We start from the raw sequence: 20,970 nt of genomic DNA, 5'->3' as shown, positions 1-20,970 counted from the left end.
GAACAGGTTAGGAACACCTAGATAGTCATAGACATCCTAGGGATAGAGATATACTTACCTGGCGATATCTCCAACTCTGAAGGTATGTCTCCTGTTAGACACGATTTTAAGTAACATGTAATATGCATTCGCACACTGTCAAGAACACATATACACATTCACTATGATTTTCAACTGATTTTCATGCACGATGGTTTTGTCAAATCGGTATTACAAACTCCGCTGGGGAACAATCATGACAAGACAATCCGAACTTACAAGTGGGTGTCTTGAAAATGCCGAATGAGGGACTTCCGATCTAAAAGGGCTTTCTCTCATTCTCATTGAAAAAGGCTGATTTATGAGAATCACTCCATCTCACCTTCATCATGTGGACAAGGGTCCGAGTATTCTCGCAAGCGGTACGACCTTACCAATCTGAGAGGTCTTTGTCAGGACCGTAACATGGGCTTGGTCAATGGCTTAGCAAAAGGGGACTCTTTGAGTCAAGGCTATTGAAAGAACAATACTCCGCAATCGTCTCCGGGTTTACAAGTCAAGAACCCTGCAAAACGAGATAGAAATGGACTTGCTCGCACTTCTTCGAGCTAAGCTTATAAACATCTGAATCCTTCGTTAGTTCAAGTGCCCTAATCTGAAGAGACTTTACAAGGGACGTAACGTAGGCTAGGCTCATGGGTTGAGAAATGAATAGATCATTAGGCTCAAAATGTGTATAATTAGGGTGAATAAGTTGGTGATCATCTTGGCATTGTCACCGATCTTCTTGTTCATTCTTGGGAGTTGTCTTTTCAGCGAATGCTTCATTGGGCTTGAATTCACCACTTCTTTAAATTTGTAGGACTATGACTATCCCACTGGGGATGATTTTGATACACTTATCTTTCATCCTTGGGCATTGGCCTTGCTTTTACCAGGCACACTGCTCTTTCTTGCCCACTGAACTCTTTTTTTTTTTTTTTTACACTTGACATACGCTGTTTACAATGCATATGTTGGCCAACTATATTCTGACCGAATGATTCAACATTAGACTTCCAGGGGTAATTGCCTTCGATTGACATTCTGAATATGCTGCTCGGCAGTGACAACTTTTACCTTGCCCCAATGTTGGGGATGATCACCAACTGGTTTTAAGAAACGAATTTGCAGGCTCAATTGGGCTTAGCAAAGGATAAAGTGTGTATAGGATAGAGAAAGAAATGCTCTTCGTCATCCTAAGGCACTTGAATTTCGTGTGAATTCATCTGAAAAAAGCAACACTCGAAGATTGATGCAAGTGAGAGCAAGAAAATTTCTACTCATTTTTCACCTTATAATGCTTACTTACCTCCAGTTTGCCCCGATGTGGGGTGGTTCTTGACAGGGGTATTTTGAAAGAATTTCTCCAAGCGTTTAGGCTCAAAGTGGCGAAACAATGGATAACCTGTAGTGTTTGGGATAGAGAAATGAACTGCCTTTCGTCACTTCGATTGCTGTACCTTTTGCGAGATAACCCTTTACCTTGCAGACATGAAATTTTTTCACTCAACTCACTGGGGATTAGTGCATGGGACTGTGTATAGGATAAGGCTTGCCTTTCATCATCCCGATGTACCTCATTCAACACATTCAATTCATTCCACATGAGTTATCAGATTGTCCAAATAGATTCCCCTTTTGAAATCGATGATGCAGACTGACAAAATGATCAAGCAGAATTTAAAGCCAATGCACACATCTTAACTTGAAATTGATTGAAACCATTTATTCATCAGTGAAATGTTTACAATTCAGAATATAAAACCAAACACTTGAAAACTTTTGCTGCAAAAATGTTAGATCTTATCAGGGATAATACATCTTCACAGCATCAGAATTAACAGGCGTGGAAAACTCACGACCATCCACTTCTGCGAGAATCAGGGCACCTCCGGGAAGCACCTTTTTAACCACATATGGACCAATGTAGTTTGGGGCAAATTTGCCCCCAGGAATAGGAAAGATTGGCAGTACTTTCCTTAGGACTAGGTCAATTACCTTGAAGTGTCTTTAACGCACTTTTTGGTTGAAAGACTTACCTACTCATGCGGCAACTGGATCGGGCGTTTCGTCTCACTCTCAGGGGGATTTGCCCCTCTCTTCACTTCTCTGGGTTCTCCGGAATCACTCAGGTTAATAGTGATAGTTTGGTCTGATGTGAGGACTTTGGGCCTTTCATGCCGCTCTAGATCGCGCTGAATCTTTGAGGAATCGTCGAGTTCGTCGGTGTCATCGAGATCAGGCTCGGCGGCACATAATTCATCAGATTGGACCTTTCCCATACCCTCACATGTCACAAGATTACCCCTGAAACATAAAGTAGAGGGTTCAGAAGGACAAACAGGGTTAAACAGTGTATTTTTTTAAAAAAAATTTCTCTTTTTTGATTTTTTTTGATGACTTGTTTTCGAAATTCTTTTCAAAAAAGTTTTAACACGAGGAAGCATGAAGAAGCCCAGGCCTCAGAATTCTCCTTGGACTATATTTTTCTTTTATCGGTTGGATATCATCACCGGGCAGGTTTGATGTACCTCAACATGTCCTCAAAACGAAAATAACTTGTAATTTCATTGATTATTTCAAAATGAATTACATTTATTGAATGGAAATTGCGACAATTGAGTCCTGGAAACGAAAAATCCTAAAAAGCAGTTCCCGAGACGGGGCAAGTCCTAAAAAGCAGTAAAAATTCCCACGCAAGGGAGTGTGCGAAAAAGTAAAAGTTTTACTCTTGTGGGCCTGTGCCCATTCCCTCTAACAGTCCTTCCTTGATAGCTCCAATGAGCATGTTATTGAACAGGGCAGTGATTCTCTCCATCGCATCATCAGGATCTTCTGTCACTGGAGATGTTGGATCATCCATACCTCCCCATCCATCGGGGACAATATCACGCGGGTCAATATAGAAGCTCGGGGGAGCCGAGTATTTCACGTAGTAGTCGAACTTGCCGCTCGGTTGCCCCAGGGTGTCGATCACCTCCTTCTCTTCATGTATCATTCTTGCAGGACTCGGGGGTGTGGTCCGAATATTTGGAACTATGAGAAGATCGTCTCGGCCTTGGTAGAGCCACGAAGCACGGAATATGAATGCCCCAGTATCTAAGAGGTCCTAAACCTTGTGCTTTAGAACATAGCAGTCATTAGTGGAGTGACCGACTTCTCCCAGGTGATAGTCACACTTTTTGGATGGGTCGTAGTTGGAGAACTGCTCAAGATTAGGCCGCTTCGGCTTAGTGGAAAGCAAGCCCTTTTCCCGGAGGATCGTCAATACTTGGGATAGAGACCCGGGGAGAGGAGGGAATTGTCTTCTAGCGCCTTGTCGTTGATTAGAGAACGGGTGTCTCGATGGGCTGTCTTGACATCCAGGGGGTAGTCGTGCTTTGCTTTGCTAGGGGCGCGATGTTGAAACGAGTGGATCCCGATCACCTTATTCGTGCTTTACGAACTTTGGATGCAAGGTGCTCAACTCCCTAGGATCAAGGGACTCAATAGTACTGCCAGGTACGACTGCTTTGTCATTCGAGTCGGTGCTGAAGGGCTTCGTTTGAATCATCACCCTTGGCCCTTGAGGAAAGGGACGGGTCATGGTGAGTTGTTTCAAGCAGTCCGACAGATGCGCCGTTTGCCTCGAGAGTTGTTGGAGAATGACAGAGGCCTGCTTTAGGTCCTTCTCGATATTAGCGAGGCGATTCGACACTTCACTCTGAGCACTTTCTCTCATGGCCAGGCGGGAACGGCCGGTGGTCGACGATCCATAATCACTTAGCTTGAGTATCAACTTCCTCGCGGTGGTGGCTCACAGCTAGAGGCGTTTCGGCTTGGCGGCTGGCCGACGTATGGGGTTTTGAGAAAAAAAAACAAGGACGGCGTTTATGCAGAGAAGCCGCAGTCGCCGTGAGAATGGCAAGTGGTGGACGGAGCTGTGGTTTGCTCCGGGCAGTGAGCTCATGGTGGCGAAGGAGCAACGACGAAGGAACTCGGCAAGGTTGCCCCTTGGCGAGGCTCGAGCGACGGATCGATAACTGTGGATGATCTATAGTCACCTAATTTAAGAGAAATGAACCAAATAAGCACATGGTCAAAACAAGGTTGGTCCATGACACGCTTTCTAGTCTTTTTCATTCTTTGTTTATTCATAAAAATACTCGTATATGAACGAGACTTTATGGAAAAGTGATCTAAGCAAAGAAATATAAATAACACTCTAGACACAACCTAGGAAATAAACGCATCGAAATCCCTAATCATAAAACTAGGAAAACCAAAAATTAAGACTCCCTAGAAACTATGAACTGAAAACAAATTCTCTGAAGTTTTTTTTTTTCGCCATTTTTTGTTATAAAAACGATGACAATCTCTTGTGAAAATAATTACCTATGACACACCCAGGAAATAAATTCTCTAAAAAAAAAGGCTTTCTTTCTTTCTTTCTTTTTTCTTTTCAAAGGACTCAATGATTATGGCTTTCAAATTGAAACCTACCTAGACCTGTCATGGACCACCCAAAAAAATACGAGAAAATAAGTAAACTGCAAGATAAAGGTTCAGAAGACTTACTTCACCTGGTAGGACCATGGCAACCACATAGACATACGCATGAAATGTGAGGTTCGATTTCTATCTAGACTCTAGCTTGCAAAGTGGAGACGCGAGGATTACCGAGCTAAACCAGTCATGGTGGTGGTTAGGCTGGGATTCCCCTGACTCCGGCTTAGTCAAGGAGCCGACCCGGGTTGCAAAGGGTGCAACCGTGGTGGGAACTCAATGACACCGTGAAAGAACTTTCGGGACCAAGGAGGGCGACCCGTACCGCGCGGGTGTGGTCGGGGTGTCCGCTGTCTCAGTACCATCCTAAACCTGTGCCGCCCAGGTCCGGCAGCGGGTAGTGTGTGCGGTGTAGTGTAAATGCAAGGCATGCACAGCAGGTTATATCATACAGCGCTTCATGCATAAAATAAACCATACATCCAAATACCTCCCTGCAAAACAAGGGTTAACAATCACGCCTCCCCTTATACCTCCCATTCTGCAAAAACATTTAACACCTAAAATGTTAGGGACGTACCTGGGATCCTCGCTACCAAACAAAAATATTTTTTTTGAAAAGAAAAACTGGCCTAAGTCCACTAAGAGTTTTAACTCAAGTCCCTAGCGGAGTCGCCAAACTGTCGCGACCCTAAAAAAAAATTCCTCATTTTTCGGGCTAATGGATTATTAAGACTAATCTTAACTCGGGCCCTCCCAAGCCCTACCAATTCGCAACTTAGAGTTTAAGTTTTTAACATGCAAAAGTTTTTATGCTCGGAGTCGCCACTAATCAATTTATGGTAGGTTGATTAGAAACCTAAATAAAACATAGGGAGATATGTTTTATTCCAACGAACCAGAGATTCTAAGCCCGGGGACTTGATTACGCTAGATCTGGTCTAACGCCCTTTCGGTACCTTTTCTTTTCAAAAATGTTTTGGCAGGCAGTTTGGATCCATTTCAACTTAGTTACTAACATGTGAGGTGTTCATGCGAGTGCACAAACCACCAATTTAACACCCAGAAAGCATTAAATAAATTGCAAGTTTGGAAGAATTACTTACCTGGAAGCAACGTAAGCATCTGCATTGTTAGCTAGAAAATCACATTGACACCCTAATATGATTTCTAATTAACAAGCAATTCACTCAATTTCTTTTTTTGGATTTTCACTTATTTAAATGAAATCTAGCCTATATGCAATGACATGCGATTAATGCAACCTAGCATGCAAATTATATGTCATGCGACGACGTGACCTATTTCTAATGACAGGACGAATGATTATTTTTTGTATTTTCTCAATTTAAATCCGGAATAATAAAAATGCCTAAATTAACATGCAAACTATGATGACTTAATCTACCCTAGCATGATTTCTTTTTAGGATTTTTGTTAAAATTCGAAATAATGAATTACTTAAATTAAGAATACAATCTATCCTAATCTATCCTAAAACAATTCATTCTTCTTTTCTTGGGATTTTCATGGAAATTCGAAATAATAAAATAACCTGAATAATCTATTAAGATTAGAATATTACTTAATTTAAACTAGGAAATAAATCATCTCAAGTCCTAATTTAAATTAAATAACTACTCTATCTTCTAGATATATTTAGGATTCCTAGACATGCAAAAACTCTAATTCAAATCTAATTAATATTTTTTGAATTTTTCTGTTTATTTGAAAAAGGAAAGCAATTAAATAAACAAGGATAGCAACCACATTCAAAACGTCCACGCGATCCGCCATATTTGTTTCAAACTCGGATTAGGCACAAAAATCAAACTATCGGTCATATCTATAGGGTTATAGATATCGACGGAAAGCCGATTATTCAAATTTGGAAAGCGGATAAAAATCATTATCGTACCCAAGTGGTTATGGATAGGATAATAATTTTCCGTATCGCCGCGTATCGAACCTTAGGGATAAGGTCGGATAGTCGTCCAGATACGTTGCTAAATTAGGAAGTTTTCCTAATTTTGAATATTTAAAAATATTGCGGATATATCGAACATTATCCTAAGATATCTAAATATCCACATGATATTCACGAAATATTCAAACACCCATATTAGGAAATTAAATATTCTGAAAATATCGGATAATGTTGAATTACCTAATTTGCAGATAATTCCCAAATTCAAATCGACTCGGGATCGAGTTTGCGGATCGGGATCGGACTCGGACGACGGGCGACGCGGCGTCGGCGCGGCGGCTCACGGTGGTGTCCGGCGACGGGCGCGGTGTGGCGGCGCTCCGGTCAATCTGCAAAACAGAAATATTGGCCGCGACGGTGTAGGGGCGCCACTGCCACGAAAGCGACGGGGAACACCGGGATTGATTGGGGATGGCGTCAGGTGGTAAAGCAAGGACCGTTCGCGGGAGTTGCTGGTCTCAACGTTGTCACGGTGCCTTGGACTTGCGAATGGAACTTGATGATGGAGAGCGACGGATGCGTTCTTGATTTGCACTTGTCACGTTGCTCCCTCAAACTGAAATCTCCAATTGCCACCTTTTTCGTTGACTTTTCTTCTTTGGAATTCCTTGCTTCAGATCACGTGGCCATGAATTTCTTTGACTTCATGCTCCTGACCTTGGCCGACAGGTGGTGATAATGGAACAAAATCCACCCCTTGGACTCACGGCCTTCAACCTTCAGCTTGGATAAATCAGTTTCCCGATGATGCTTGCTGGTTGGAGACACGAGCGATTGGACTGGACGTAGCGGCGAGAGGTGGGCGTCGGACTCGAGGTTGCGGGGACAGCGGTGGGGCACGTCGGATGGCGGCGGCAACGATCAGCCCTCTCTCTCTCTCTCTCTCCCTCCTTGCTCTCGCTCTCGTGTGCCTCTCGTGCTCTCAAAAATCGTGCTCTGGAAATTATGAAAGCTCTCTCCTTTGAAATCTGACCTAAACATGTTGATATAATGCTAACCTAGGTCAATTAGATGGGCTCTATAGTCCTAATGGGCTTAGGCTTGGGCTTAGGTTTAATTTAATTTAAATGGGCTGATTTAACTTGGGCTTTTATTTAATTAAGCATAATGGGCTGAATTAAACTCAAATTAAAACAACCGAGCCCGTTTGACTTGTAATTCCCGGCCCTTGCATTCCAAGCGAGCCGAGTCCCATTCGATGAAATTTAAGCTCGTTCGTCACCGCCGGTCCGATGCAAAATGCAATTAATCTAAAATGAATTTAAACTATATGTTATGCAACCTAAATATTTTTGTTTAGGGGTTAAAAATTTAATCCCTAATTTTCTATACAAATTACGACTAAATGGTCGCTAAAATTTAGGAGTCAACATCGTGTTCGCTTCCTAATGGTCTTAAAGCGTCATTCACTAGTCCACCTTGCTAAAACTTTTGATCCTGTTTCTTTCTCAGGAGAGTTATTTTCCTAGTTTTCAACTAGAGAACTTGGACAAGAACAAGAGTATCTATGCGCAAATCGAGAAGATAGCTGAAAAGCACAATTGTATCCCTCCGCAACTCACGCATGCGTGGGTTCTTCATCAAGGCAACGATATTGTGCCTATCCCTGGTCAGCAGCTAAACTTTGTACCATCTTTTCAACTTGAAGCATCATGACATTAATTCAATGCCTCTTCTGCAGAATTCTCAGCTCATCAGCAGACACATTGCATTATAACAAGTTGAAAATGAGCGTCGTTTCTGCAGGAACAGCGAAGACAAAGAATCTGGACAAGAGCATCGGTTCCTTGAGATTGAAGCTCACGGAGAATGATTTGAAAGAAATCTCGGGTGTCATACCTATTGACAAGGTTTCTGGGAGTCGGAGAAACGAGCACTATACTTGCTACTCATGGACGAACGAAAACACACCCCTGAGAGACAGCAATTTTCCAGCTTAAGACTTGCTCTGTGTAGTTCGTGAGGCATTGTTTTGGCTCTCCTGCCTTTATGCCTGTACGTGACTGAGGCCAGAAAGGATCACAAAATAGCTTGAAAATAAAGCCTGGGAACTTTATGTGCATGCTTTGAATTAAGAATATGCGAGGAAACATGTACTATTTTCTGGAATAAGAAAATATTAGCACGTTGAAACATTGAGTTTGTTAAGAATTGACAGAAAAAGTGCATGTGTACTTTAATTGATGTGGGCCAAATAATCATCTGTCATGAAGTCGATGCATGCGCCAAAAGTTCGGAACACTGCACTTGCTCACTTGATCTAATAACTTTTTATCTACTTATGACTACTTTTCCTACCTTGGTTGCTAGATCAATGTGTTACCCAAATATAATGTCTTTCACATATAAAGTCTAGGTTATACATTAGGGAAACATTAAGAAGAGTAGCAACAAATAAATGGAATTAAAAAAATATTAATCATCTATTTGATGGGATAATAACACCATAAGAAGACTGCATGCGGTCCGTTCCATAAAATACCACCTTAATCGTATGCGCCTGGCTCGAGTGGAGGGGCCTAAACCTGAAGCTGTTTGCATTTGGTGGGATTAGAAAGTGAATTTATGTGGTAAGCTTCGTCTGCCCGCACGCACAAATTCATTCTTGAAGAATGAAGCCGTCCACGAATTGGAAAAGAAAGGCAAGACTTATGTAGGAGCAACCTGAGTTATCATGAACCCATTACTAGAAGAAATATGTTTTACATGACAACACAGTGGAAATGATAATTCCAGTCAATTAACAGTAAGCAATTGTGGTATGTGTTTTTCGGAGGCAAGCAGCTGCAGGGCTCGTGCCGTCGTCTGAAATTTTTTGGATGCAAGCAGTTGCAGGGCTTGTGCCTTCGTCCGGAAAACTTGTGCAGCTAGAGTTAGAAAAGGTCGTCAGAGGCATTCATATCGAGCTGTCACGCCACACAGCTAGAGAGAGTCCGCAACTTTGTCTAGGTACAGTTGAATGAATATTTGCCGTTGACATTTTGATTGCTGGCACGTTATTGTAACAGAGAAGAATAAACAGCGAACAAATGCTTCATGAGCACTAAAGAAGCCAATAACTTAGAATTTTTCGGTTTGGTTTTTATTTTCTGACTACAGTCACAAGGAGCAAAAGAGAGCAGAGAGCCAAACGATGCTTGTGATAGAATAATTTGAAGGTGAAACACTTGCAATTCACTCAACTTGACTCTAATCAAGAGAAGGAGACGAATAAGCCTTTTCTCTTTCTTTGTTTTTATTTCTCCTTATGAAATGATTAGAAGACTTGCTTTTATATAGGCTTGTTACATTATTCTTAATCTTAAATAACTAATATATGCATCTAGCATTTCAAGGAAATGGATTCCCTGAATTTACAAAATATTAAAATAGACATAGAAACATGAACAGTCAACATGCATGCATGCAGGACATTCATGAATTTAGTTTAATTACTAACAGCTTCATCAACACATTCAAAAGAAGTTCAATAAGCGGACGGTTTCCCATCTCTCAGGGGCGTGTTCGCGTATTTCCACAAGTAGCGGACATAGTGCTCATTGACCCTATCGCCGGCAATGTCATCAATCGGTACAGCATCTGAGATCTCTTTCACGTCTTCCTCCGTAAGCTTCACTCTCATTGAACCAATGTTATCATCAAGATTCTTAATTTTCGTCGTTCCTGTACATACCGCATGATTTCAAAACAGAAATCCCAATACATGTCATCTGTCAATGAATGTCATAAAAGTTCGATCCTCACCAGGGATGGGCACAACATCATCTCCTTGATGGAGAACCCACGTGAGTGCAAGCTGTATAGGGGTGCAATTGTGCTTTTTCGCTAACTTCTCCATTCGTGCGTAAAGAACCTTGTTTTTGTCCAAATTCCCTGCTTGAAACCTAGGAAAAATTCTCTGAGAAAAGAGTAGAAAAATTAGCGACGATTAGCGAAGAAGCTTTTAGACCATAGTGTATATGAATGTGAAACATCAAAGAAAGATGTGCCCAATTAACTATTAACATACCAGAAAACTATTAGCAGGCACAGTTTCTGTGACTCCCTTGCCACCGAAGAACCCACGACCAAGAGGGCTATACGGAACGATGCCGATTCCGAGCTCCCTGAAAATTTGGAGAGGCGGCCAAAAGATTAAAAAAGAAATATCGTACCAAGTGAATAGGCTGTTTTTTGGAGAACAACTTAGGAAAGAATTCGCTCCAACGGAGGTGAACAGCAATATACCTGCAGAGCGGCACGATTTCCTGCTCAATTTCGCGAGTCCAGAGCGACCACTCCATCTGTAAGGCCGTGATGGGATGAACTGCGTGCGCTCTCCGTATGGTGTCGGGGCTAGCCTCCGACAAGCCGATGTACTTCACTTTTCCCTCTTCCACCAACTTCTTCAGTTCCCCCATCTGTGGGTTTTTGAAACCGTTTGGTTTTATTAATTTCTGATCGCTAAAGCGGATCGGCTATTATCACAAACAGGAAGAGCAGCTAAACAAACTTACAGTTTCCTCTATCGGGACTGACGTGTCAATCCGATGCACGTAATAGAGATCAATATATTCGACCCCAAGGCGCTCGAGGCTCGACTCACAGCACAAGCGGACGTATTCAGGCGTCCCCTTGATCACGACATTGTCCGCTTCCATTTTCACCGCTCCGAATTTGGTGGCTAACTGTACCTCCTCCCGCGGCAACTTCTTCAATGCCTGCAATAATGATATCACAAAAGTGTTTCTAATAACCAAGTAAGTACAATGATCAGCTAAAAAACTAAGTTACCGGTTTTGGGTGTTTCGGTTTTTTCACATTACCTTTCCAACAAGAATCTCATTGATTTTGGGTCCATAGATATCCGACGTGTCGAAGAATGTTATCCCCTTGGCGAACGCGTCGGTGATGATCGATATGCCGACTTCCTCCGGGACAGGATCGTTGTAAAGACCCGTGAGTCCCATGCAGCCAAAACCCAACTTCGAAACCTGCGAGTATTTGAAAGCAACAGAAGAAGAAGAAGAAACGACCACTTATACATCTCGGCATGAAGCAGCTTAAATGAATCCGCAAGAATTTAATGAACCACAAATTTAACGAAGTAAGAAGTAGTTTCAATACAAACCTCAAGACCCTGAGTTCCGAGTTTCACTCGCGGAATCCGAACCCCGGCCATTTTTAGATGATATCTTCTTGTTGCTACTTGCTGTATTTTCTGGTCTCGTGATCATCAAACTTCGTGGATATATATAGGAGTTTAGGTGACGAGGATAAAGAAAGGAAAATTCAGATTATTATCGGTCAAAATGCGATTGACCATGACCCATCACGTAAGCAGACGTGTGTGGAGCTGCTGGATACTCTAAGGTTTGCATCACCCAGTATGTCACGACTCACGAGCACTGCGATTTGTTTTCCTCCTGTGCTGAAGATGCAGTCGTATCGGGGGCGATTTGCATCACCCAGTATGTCACGAGAACGTCCTACGGAGAACATCCTTTCGTCCCTTGATCTTAAAGGCTCTCCATCTTATTAGTGTGACGATTCTTTATCACCAAAAGAGGAAGGATGACAATTTTGGAAATTTTTAAATTTTTTTTCTTTTTCTCCCCTTTTTTTTCGTATTTCCCTCCGTCAGTCTGCAGCCCGCAGCCTCGGCATTGGCCAGTGGGGGCGTTGTGACTGGGCGAGGGTCGCTTGGTTCACAATAGAAAAAGAAAAGGAAAAAAGGAAAAAAGGAAAAAATAAAAGATTATTTAAAAATTGCAAAAATTGTCCATGTTAATGCTGACTGTGCCACGTAGGATGGCCGACATTCGCATCGGTGATTTCTAGATGGACTGCATTAGAAAATTGTCAAAAGAACTGACGAAATTAAAAAATTTAGGACTTTTTGAACAATTTTCCCCAACCATTGAGTAGGATACTAGGTGACTCTTGCTTTGCATTGTAAACCCATACATCAACAACAATCATTAGACCAATCAAACATGGGTCAGATCGGGTTTGGGTCGAGTCGAAAATGGTCCGACCCAAATAGACCAATTTAACCCGTTTTGACCCATTTTGCATGTAATGCAAATCTAATGACCCATACCCGACCCGACACATATTACTAAAACATTTCCATATTTAATTCATTTTAAGAAAACTCATGCCCAAACTGAGATGGGAGTGCAGAGTGAGTGAGCACGAGATTGAATAAGGATAAGAGAGATGAGTTGAGTTTAAATAAGGTGTAAATCCATTTATGGCCCATTTACGACCCATTTAACATTCACATTATGTTTTTACCCATTTATTTAATATAACAAATCCATTTATGACCCATTTAATAATAAATGGGTTAAGAAAGGGTTTATGACCCATTTTGACTGGTCTAACACTCATACACGTTACAATTGGATTTCTACTCAACAATAAGGTTTATTTAGTTTTTTTTTTTTTGGTAACCGAGGTGTCCGGGCTAGCTTGCGCGCACCTCGACTATTCCTCGGGGGAGACTAGCACAGCAACCCACTGCCATGGCCCCCCACTTAAATCACAAGTGCTCAGCTGAGGAATCGAACTTGGGACTAGTGCTCCTAACCACACAATCCCAAATACGCCATAACCAACTGAGCTACCCACGGGTGGGTAGGTTTATTTAGTTTATATTCACATTTAGCCAAAAAAAAATCTATAGTAGGTATCCTACTCAGCAGTTAGCACATCATACGCCATTTTCTTGGACTTCTATCTCATCTATAATGTGACTTGGCTATACTTGTTTCACGATATGTATCGGTGTGTGATGACGTCATAAAAAAGACTCGTGACATACTGGGTGATGCAAACCTTAAGAGTATCCAGCAGCCCGCGGGGGCTGTAGAGCCGTTGCGCATCTGCTTACGTTGATGGGTCATGGTCAAACCATCTCTTGTTCCAATAAATTTTCACCATATTGCAGCGATAAAGCCGTCTAGGATTAGGAAATCAAACTAATTAATAAGAAAAGTGTTTTTCACATGATATATTGCGTAAAAATGTTACGAGCTACCCTGGTTACCTGTTGAGTTATATATTTTAATAATTATGTATATCATGATGTTGAAAATAGTTTTGAAGAAAATTGTTCGCATGATCTGCTTATGTAAATTTAATTCAAAAGCAAACTTATATTAAGGGCGCGAATAACAACAATTCTCTTCCCTGGCCCTATTTTTGGCTAGAAATAGAAAATCTATTTCTCTTTCTCGGACGAGTTTCTGAGCAAAACGTAGCGTTTAATAATAACATATAATTTCTATTTCCGGAATAGAAATTCGTTTGATAGGTTATTCTTAAATTTCTGTTTCCAGTGGCGGGGGCGATGGCCGGCGGCGGTGGGCGGGCGATGGCGAACAGCGACAGCCGGGTGACGGCGAATTGCCGGTGAGTGGCGGCAGGTGACGGTTAACAGCCAACGAGGGGCAGGGGTGGCGGGTGGGCAGCGTTGAATGGCCGGTGAGCGGCGACGGACGGACGGCCGGCGAGCGCCGGGCAGCCGATGGGCAGCCAGCGGCGAGTTGTCAGCGGTGGACAACAAGGGTGAGCAATAAAATAGAGTTGTTGTTCTTGTTTCTGTTCTAGAAATAGAAAAGTATAAAATTTTAACTTCTCATTTCTATTCCAAATTTATTTCTGGGCCAAAATTTGTTCCAGAAATAAAAAAATTGAAATTATTTTATCAAACGAATTTCTGTTCCAAACCTATTTCCAGGAACAAAAAAATAGAAAAACAGGAAAACGTAATGATTATCAATCGCGCACAAATTCTTTGATTAAGAAGAGCGTCATCGATACAGTTCTTTCTAAGATTAAAAGGGAAATTAACCCTTTATAAAATGTTTAACAACCACTTCATAACTCCTCGTATACTGGCAGACCAAGGGATCTAGTGATGGTCCAGCTCTTCTAGTCCCAAAATATTTATATTGTATACTTGAATTCTTCTCTTTATATATTTTTTAAATGGTGTAATTAAAAGTTCAGTTGAAAAATTTGGTCCCATCTCGCCAGAACTAAACCTCTAGATTTGCAAGTTCAGTTGAATAATTTCTTCTTCCATAACTGTTATCCAAACTTCTTCTTTGGCAGCATCTTCATAGCATTCTGGTTCTAAGGCAATAAAATTGCAAGTTTCATAAACTCTTCTTAGAGATTTTACAGTGAGAATAGCAGATTCTGGAGTAGATTCTTCTTGTGCCGCTCTTGAAGAGGATGGTGACGTTACGTCAGAGGAATCTGAAGTTTCACCTTCTCCTGGTGTTGTTCACTCCTCACATATTGGTGCTATGTCTGGTAAGGTAACATACTTCTTCTCGATCTTCTCTTCCAAGACAATAAACTTAAAACCCGCAAATATTCATTATACCAAAAATGTCAACAGCAAATAAGATCAATACAATAAGGTGCATGCATGCATGCCTACGAGGGCTTTTTCTAACTCTAAATAAGCTTTTTCGTCATTAGAAAAGAACAATACAAATTGTTAGGGATATTAAGATTGATTTGCAAAATTAGCTTACTGAATGATGCGGGCCCCGTAACTTCTCATACAAATTGCCATCAGAAACTATTTATATGATTAATTTCTAGACTTATACCGAAAGAAAAGATCGACGTCATAAAAAAGCCTTGTGACGTACTAGGTGATGCAAAACCTAAGTACTGTGCCTATGATGGAGATCGCTCTCGAGCATCAGGTTAAGAAGTGGGTCAAGGTCAAAGGCCACTTGTCCTTTTCTTTACTGGGTCAAATAAACTTCCGTGTCTTGATTCAAATTCACCAAACCGCATGTTTAAGTTTAGGGTTAATATTACGAAAAACTCCAAACTAATACGCTTGTGACAAATTTAACTCAAACTAACTTTTCGATTTCCAAAAATCCAAAACTGGTATATATTATTGAGTTGGATGATACGTGACAGTTGATGGGTGTATTAGTTTGGGATTTTACCCTTTGTTTGTCATATATGGACCAGTTTGTAGCGTTTCATAGTATTAATCCAATTTAACATAAACTAACGGAGGGTAAATTTGTCGTGAATATACCAGTTAGGAGTTTTAATGGTCAGACAATTAGTTTGGGGTAACTTTGTCATAAGTATATAAGTTTGAGGCTTTTGGTGATCAAAATATTAGTTTGAGGTAAATTTATCATAGACGTATCCATTTCAGATTTTTCATGGTATTAATCCATAAGTTTAACATGGACTTGCATTCAACAGGGCTTAACTTAGGACCACAGATTATAGAAGACGTCTTAACAGATCAATTGTCACGTGGATGTATTGCTGCTGCAGCCGCAGCGGATTAGGAAACTAAGCTCAGTCCAGGATAAATTCTTAATCCACGTTTAAATGTTTGACCGTCATTAATCATATTTACTCGTTTCCCTCGAGCCTTGATCCCCTCAAACTCCTACATATGTATGGATGGAATTTGATGGGAATGAGACCAGAAAAACAAGTTAGTAGCAACCGCAAGAGCATCCGAGAATGGCCGATGATCAACATTGGATTCCCCGAGTGAAACTCGGAGCTCGGGGTCTTGATGTCTACATTAAGAAAACACAATCGTTTGTTCGTTTGGGGATGATTTTTGTAGATTCATTTGATGGCTTACAATTGCAGCTTCTTGCTCAAATATATGAAGATCTTCTTTTTGTTTTTGAATGATTGCAGGTTTCCAAGTTGGGTTTTGGCTGCACGGGACTAAGAGGAGTTTACAATGATCCGGTCCTGAGGAAGTTGGCGTATCGATCATTGTCGACGCGCTTGCCAAGGGCATAATGTTCTTTGATACATCCGACGTAGATGGACCCAAAGTTAATGATATTCTAGCCGCGAAGGTAGTGCACAAAATCGGAATATTGAAATCCTTTAGCCGAGTTATGAATAATGAAGCAGAAGAGAGAATTGTGAAAATTTCAATATATTGGGATATATCATAATGTAAGATTACATTAACCTACTTTTAGGATTTATGATATAACTATATGAGGTAACATATATCAATCAAGACATACACAATCAAAGGGAGATATACGTGCAACCGTGAGAGTTACACAGAAACAACAAAATTATCTAACCTAGGAAATTATCTTAGAGAAATCCATAATTATCTTTAACATCGAAACAGTTCCATGAAATCTTTTTCTCAACGAAATCAAAGGTCAATGGATCCGAGCAGGGGCGGCGTGTGGTGCTATGTGTGATGGCTCCAAGCTTCCATTGACGATTCAGTATGTTGCTCATCTAACGATGGCAAGTTTGGTGGTAGTGTCGGCTTCTCGAAATGAAAAGTGAAAAGTTGAGAATTGGAGGCCAATAACACGTGTCCTTTACGATCGACTTTGCTGTTGGAGCCGAACAACAAGCGTCCTTAGAAAAAATGAATCATCACCTAGCAGTCCTTCCGGTCAATGCACGTTTTTCAAATAGATACTTCAAGAGATCCATCCTGGTGAGTAGTTTGACTAGATCAGCAAGCATGTAATCTCTCAACCTTTGGGTTGCCCAAACTAAGGCCAGACACGTCTTCTCAAGAGGGGAATAACTATCGACTTTGCTGTCGAAAAAGTAATTGAACAAACACAACCGATATGGTTGGTGTGGCTACAACAAGAAAAATAAGCCAAGCTTTGCTGAGCGAGGGTTATTGTGCAAAGATGCGTCTTCATGGCACAGAAAAATACCTCATTGAAAAGAAAAGCTGGACATGGCAACATGTTGCCATCATCATAACTTGACCACCGGGGTGCTTCATCAGACACAAACGAGGTACTCGGGTGAACACTATCAAGCGGCGAGATGGATTTATTTTGCTACGGGGTGCACCGACTGCACTAGGGTTGCCTCAGGTAATACCAATTTGAGAAAATAATAAACGAAATAGATAAATGTGAAAAATTTAGTATATTTCGATATATCATGATGAGTATTACATCAAGTTGATCGAATTTCAGCAACATTGTAAAATAAGTGACTTCGTATGTACATGCGTTGAAGAAGTTGTCACGGGAGGAGGTGTAGTTAACCACTAACTTTGGCATGGCAAAAATGGAACATGGCAATCTCGTGGTGAAAGGGACCTCAGATTATGTTCGCTCGTGTTGCGAGGCGCACCTCGAGCGCCTTGGTGTCAAGTACATTGATCTCTACTACGTGCATCGGATCGACACATGGGTCCCTATAGAGGAAACTGTAAGTTTGATTAGTAGGTTTCTCATCAGTTCGATAACAATTACTATGCTTGAACTAGTGAGCTTAAGATTCGCTAGTTTGCGAAAATTGTAGATGGAGGAGCTCAAGAAGTTGGTGGAGGAGGGAAAGGTGAAGTATGTCGACTTGTTGGAGGCGAGCCTCGACACCATAAGCAGAGCGTACGCTGTTAGGAAAATCCCTTAAAATATATTGAATATGACAAAATAATCAAAGGCTGCTAATGTGTTTAATGGTTTAGTAACCATATGAAAGATGCATAAGTCGTTATGCAAATGGTGTTCTAACAGGCTACAAGTTATGAGTTCTTTATCAATGATGAACAAGGCATTGGGCGTAGAGGTGTCTACAAGTTAAAGGTAACTGAGTAGAGGGTGAATAAGCCTAGAACGGGGAGTTCTATAAAGCTTTAAGGTACCTTGGATAGGTGAGTAGGGAGGTAGAGCCACGATTACCAATCTGCATGGAAGGGCCACAAGTCAAAAGTTAGAGTAAAGTTGACGTAGTTTGCCTATATCAAAGGTATATGAAGTATGAAGTGAAAGACTAATGAAAATTGGACAGACATTTACGGAGGTGAATAAGTCAAGAAGAATGGAAAGTTCATGGAGACTTAGAGGTACCGAACAAGGTGAACAGTCTACACTTGAATATAACCACGAAGCAAGATGTATCTATCACTTGAATATCAACAAAGTACTAAAGGCTAGATATAAATAAAAACCAGTTAAAATGGGGCTATCACAACTTACTGCATGGGTTTCAATTGCTCCGTGGATATTGGCAGCGTATTGCGTGGATATCAACACAGTACTGGCTAAGCTAGATATCGGCAGAAGCTAAATATCAGCAGAGTACTGCAATAGCTAAATATAAGAAGAAGCTTGATATTATTAGTTGACTGGGAAAGTTGGATATAACCATCATACTATGTGGACATAAGCAGAACACTTACACTACTCGAGACGTCAATCTTGTCATGATCTTCAAGATAATTATTTTCAGATATTTTATCTCATCCTTTGATATTCAGTGATCTGGTTTGAATTCCAATTATGAAAGGATATAATTGATTATCAATCTCAAAGTATATCTACAGGAAAGATTCATATAAATGTAACATCTTTGTGGATTGGCAATCATCATGAAGGCAAGACACATTCCATAAATGAGCCGCTCTGTTTTTGGAAACCAAAGATTTGAATGTTTGGGCGACTAAATTTATGGTAATTTTGACCCTGATCTTTTAAATAATTGTCCAACGGCTAGATTGGATATTGATCCTCTGAAAGATTGTCCAACAATAAGTTTTGCATGTTGAGGACTATAAAAGAAGACCAAGGCGTATAAGAAGGTACGAGATCAAGAATTCATAAATCCAAATTTAGAGAGAGCTTTACATTTTACATTTGCCTTCTGAGAGAATTAAATTTGTATTCTTTTGAGAAGCGTTGGCATGATATAGTTTGTGCTGAGATGTGAGATAGTGAAATCTATCAGTTTGGGCATAAGCAGCACCGGTTTCAAGGAGAAGTGCTTAAATATAAGTGGCACATTCCATTGTAACTTCAAGATAATTTCTAGTGGAATTCAGCTAGTATGCTATTCATATTGAAGAGTGGACGTAGACTTACACCAAGTCGAACCACTATAATCTTTATGTGCATTGTTCTCTTTCTCTCCGATCATATCACTATCTGCACTATCTCACCAAGTTCAACTTGTATTAAACTCGACTATCTTAATTCTACAATATTTGCCAAGTTTCTTAATATCACATATTCACTCCCCCTCTAGGTGATATTGCTAGCCAACATCACACGCAGTCCATCCCATTACGGCCTTACAAATGGAGTGGTCCTTCGGGACTTGTGACATCGAGCAAGAGATCGTCCCACTTTGCTTGTAGTTACATCGTATTGTTGTGTAACTTTCAGAACCAAAAACAAATAAGAACATAGGAAACTCTATACACCACATTTCGGACTTTTAAACTTCATAATGTGTACCGTTGGCTACTTTACCAACAACGTGATAATAAGCTGGACTTAATTACAGGGGTTCTTTTTTTGGTCGGCTTGTTGAATGTCGAAGGGAACTCGATATCAGCATTGTTCCTTACAGTCCTCTTGGCCATGGGTTCTTTGGTGGCAAGGGGCCAAACAATTTTCTAGTATGTAACTGCTCTATTTTAGACATGCCTTGATTAAAAAAAAAGTTAATACCACAAAAAACCCTGAACTAGTACTCCTGAGATAAATTTACTCCAAACTAATTTTTTGACCTTCAAAAACCCCAAGCCGGTACATCTGTGACAAATTTTCCCTTTGTTGGTTTCTGTTAAAGTTTACCGTCAAATTACTGAATTGGGTGACATATAACATTTTTTTTTTTGGTCGAAAGAAAGGTTCCATTCATCATAATAATATCTGAGAGGTACATAGAAGGCATAAAAGCCTAGCAATCCCAAACAACTGCGGAACAAAGCAAATACTAGAACGCAAATAACAAAGCACAAAGTACAGTCTGTAGCTAAAAGCACACTCTCATTCCTCAAGAACAGATCTGTCACCGTAAACGTTCGGCGGCGATCACCAGATTCAGTGATGAGCACACGCCGAGATCCCCCACTTCGTTTGCAACGACTTGCGATCCGCGTCTAGATTCAACGTCCCCATCACCATCGCTATGCAGAGATACCAACATCAATATGTTGAAAAAACACATATCAAATACCTATAATGAACTCCCAGACTTAAACCTCAATCTAAATTGGAAGAGTAAAACCCTAAATCTATACCTAAATCTAAATCGGATGAGAAGAGCGACCTAATCTCGAAGAGATTGTGGAGCCACATCACGGACATCTTCCTAAATGGCTGTTGACTAGACGAATGGCCTAACTGAACTCCACATTCACCCAAGTTTACCAATTTGTGATTTTCGTGGTATTAATCCAATTTTATGGATGGTAAATTTGTCACAAGTATACTGGTTTGGGGTTTTTGGTGGTTCAAAAATTAGTTTAGGGTAAATTTGTCACAAGTATACCGGTTTGCGGTTTTTGATGGTCAAAAAATTAGTTCGGTGTAAATCTGTCACAGTTGTACCAATTTGGACAATAACATTGGTTCCTTGAGAGTGAAGCTCATGGAGGATGATTTGAAAGAAATCTCGGGTGTCATCGTATTGATGAGGTTGCCGGGAGTTGGATAAATGAGCGCTATGCTCGCTACCAAGTGGAA

At 40.8% G+C, this 20,970-nt stretch overlaps 1 protein-coding gene and 1 pseudogene across 1 annotated transcript; one reads left to right on the top strand and one right to left on the bottom strand.

Annotated features, from left to right (window-relative positions):
- Window positions 1–9,641: 9,641 nt before the first annotated feature.
- LOC115685993 (probable aldo-keto reductase 1) lies at window positions 9,642–11,702 on the bottom strand. Its single transcript, XM_030611166.2, has 7 exons — window positions 11,604–11,702; window positions 11,299–11,466; window positions 10,990–11,193; window positions 10,721–10,893; window positions 10,503–10,599; window positions 10,238–10,391; window positions 9,642–10,156 (listed from the first exon to the last, which is right to left on the bottom strand). Exons 1-7 carry the CDS (start codon window positions 11,652–11,654, stop codon window positions 9,960–9,962), a joined length of 1,044 nt encoding a protein of 347 aa, XP_030467026.1. The 5' UTR covers window positions 11,655–11,702; the 3' UTR covers window positions 9,642–9,959.
- Window positions 11,703–16,000: 4,298 nt separating this feature from the next.
- Window positions 16,001–19,931, top strand: LOC115685948 (probable aldo-keto reductase 1; annotated as a pseudogene).
- Window positions 19,932–20,970: the final 1,039 nt, after the last annotated feature.

Source organism: Syzygium oleosum, unplaced genomic scaffold (assembly GCF_021117445.2).
Source record: "Syzygium oleosum isolate NSW1041296 unplaced genomic scaffold, Sole_v2.1 Sole_v2.06, whole genome shotgun sequence".
NCBI lineage: Eukaryota > Viridiplantae > Streptophyta > Magnoliopsida > Myrtales > Myrtaceae > Syzygium > Syzygium oleosum.
The sequence above is the reverse complement of the archived record's forward strand: the minus strand, read 5'-3'. Positions and strand labels throughout refer to the sequence as shown.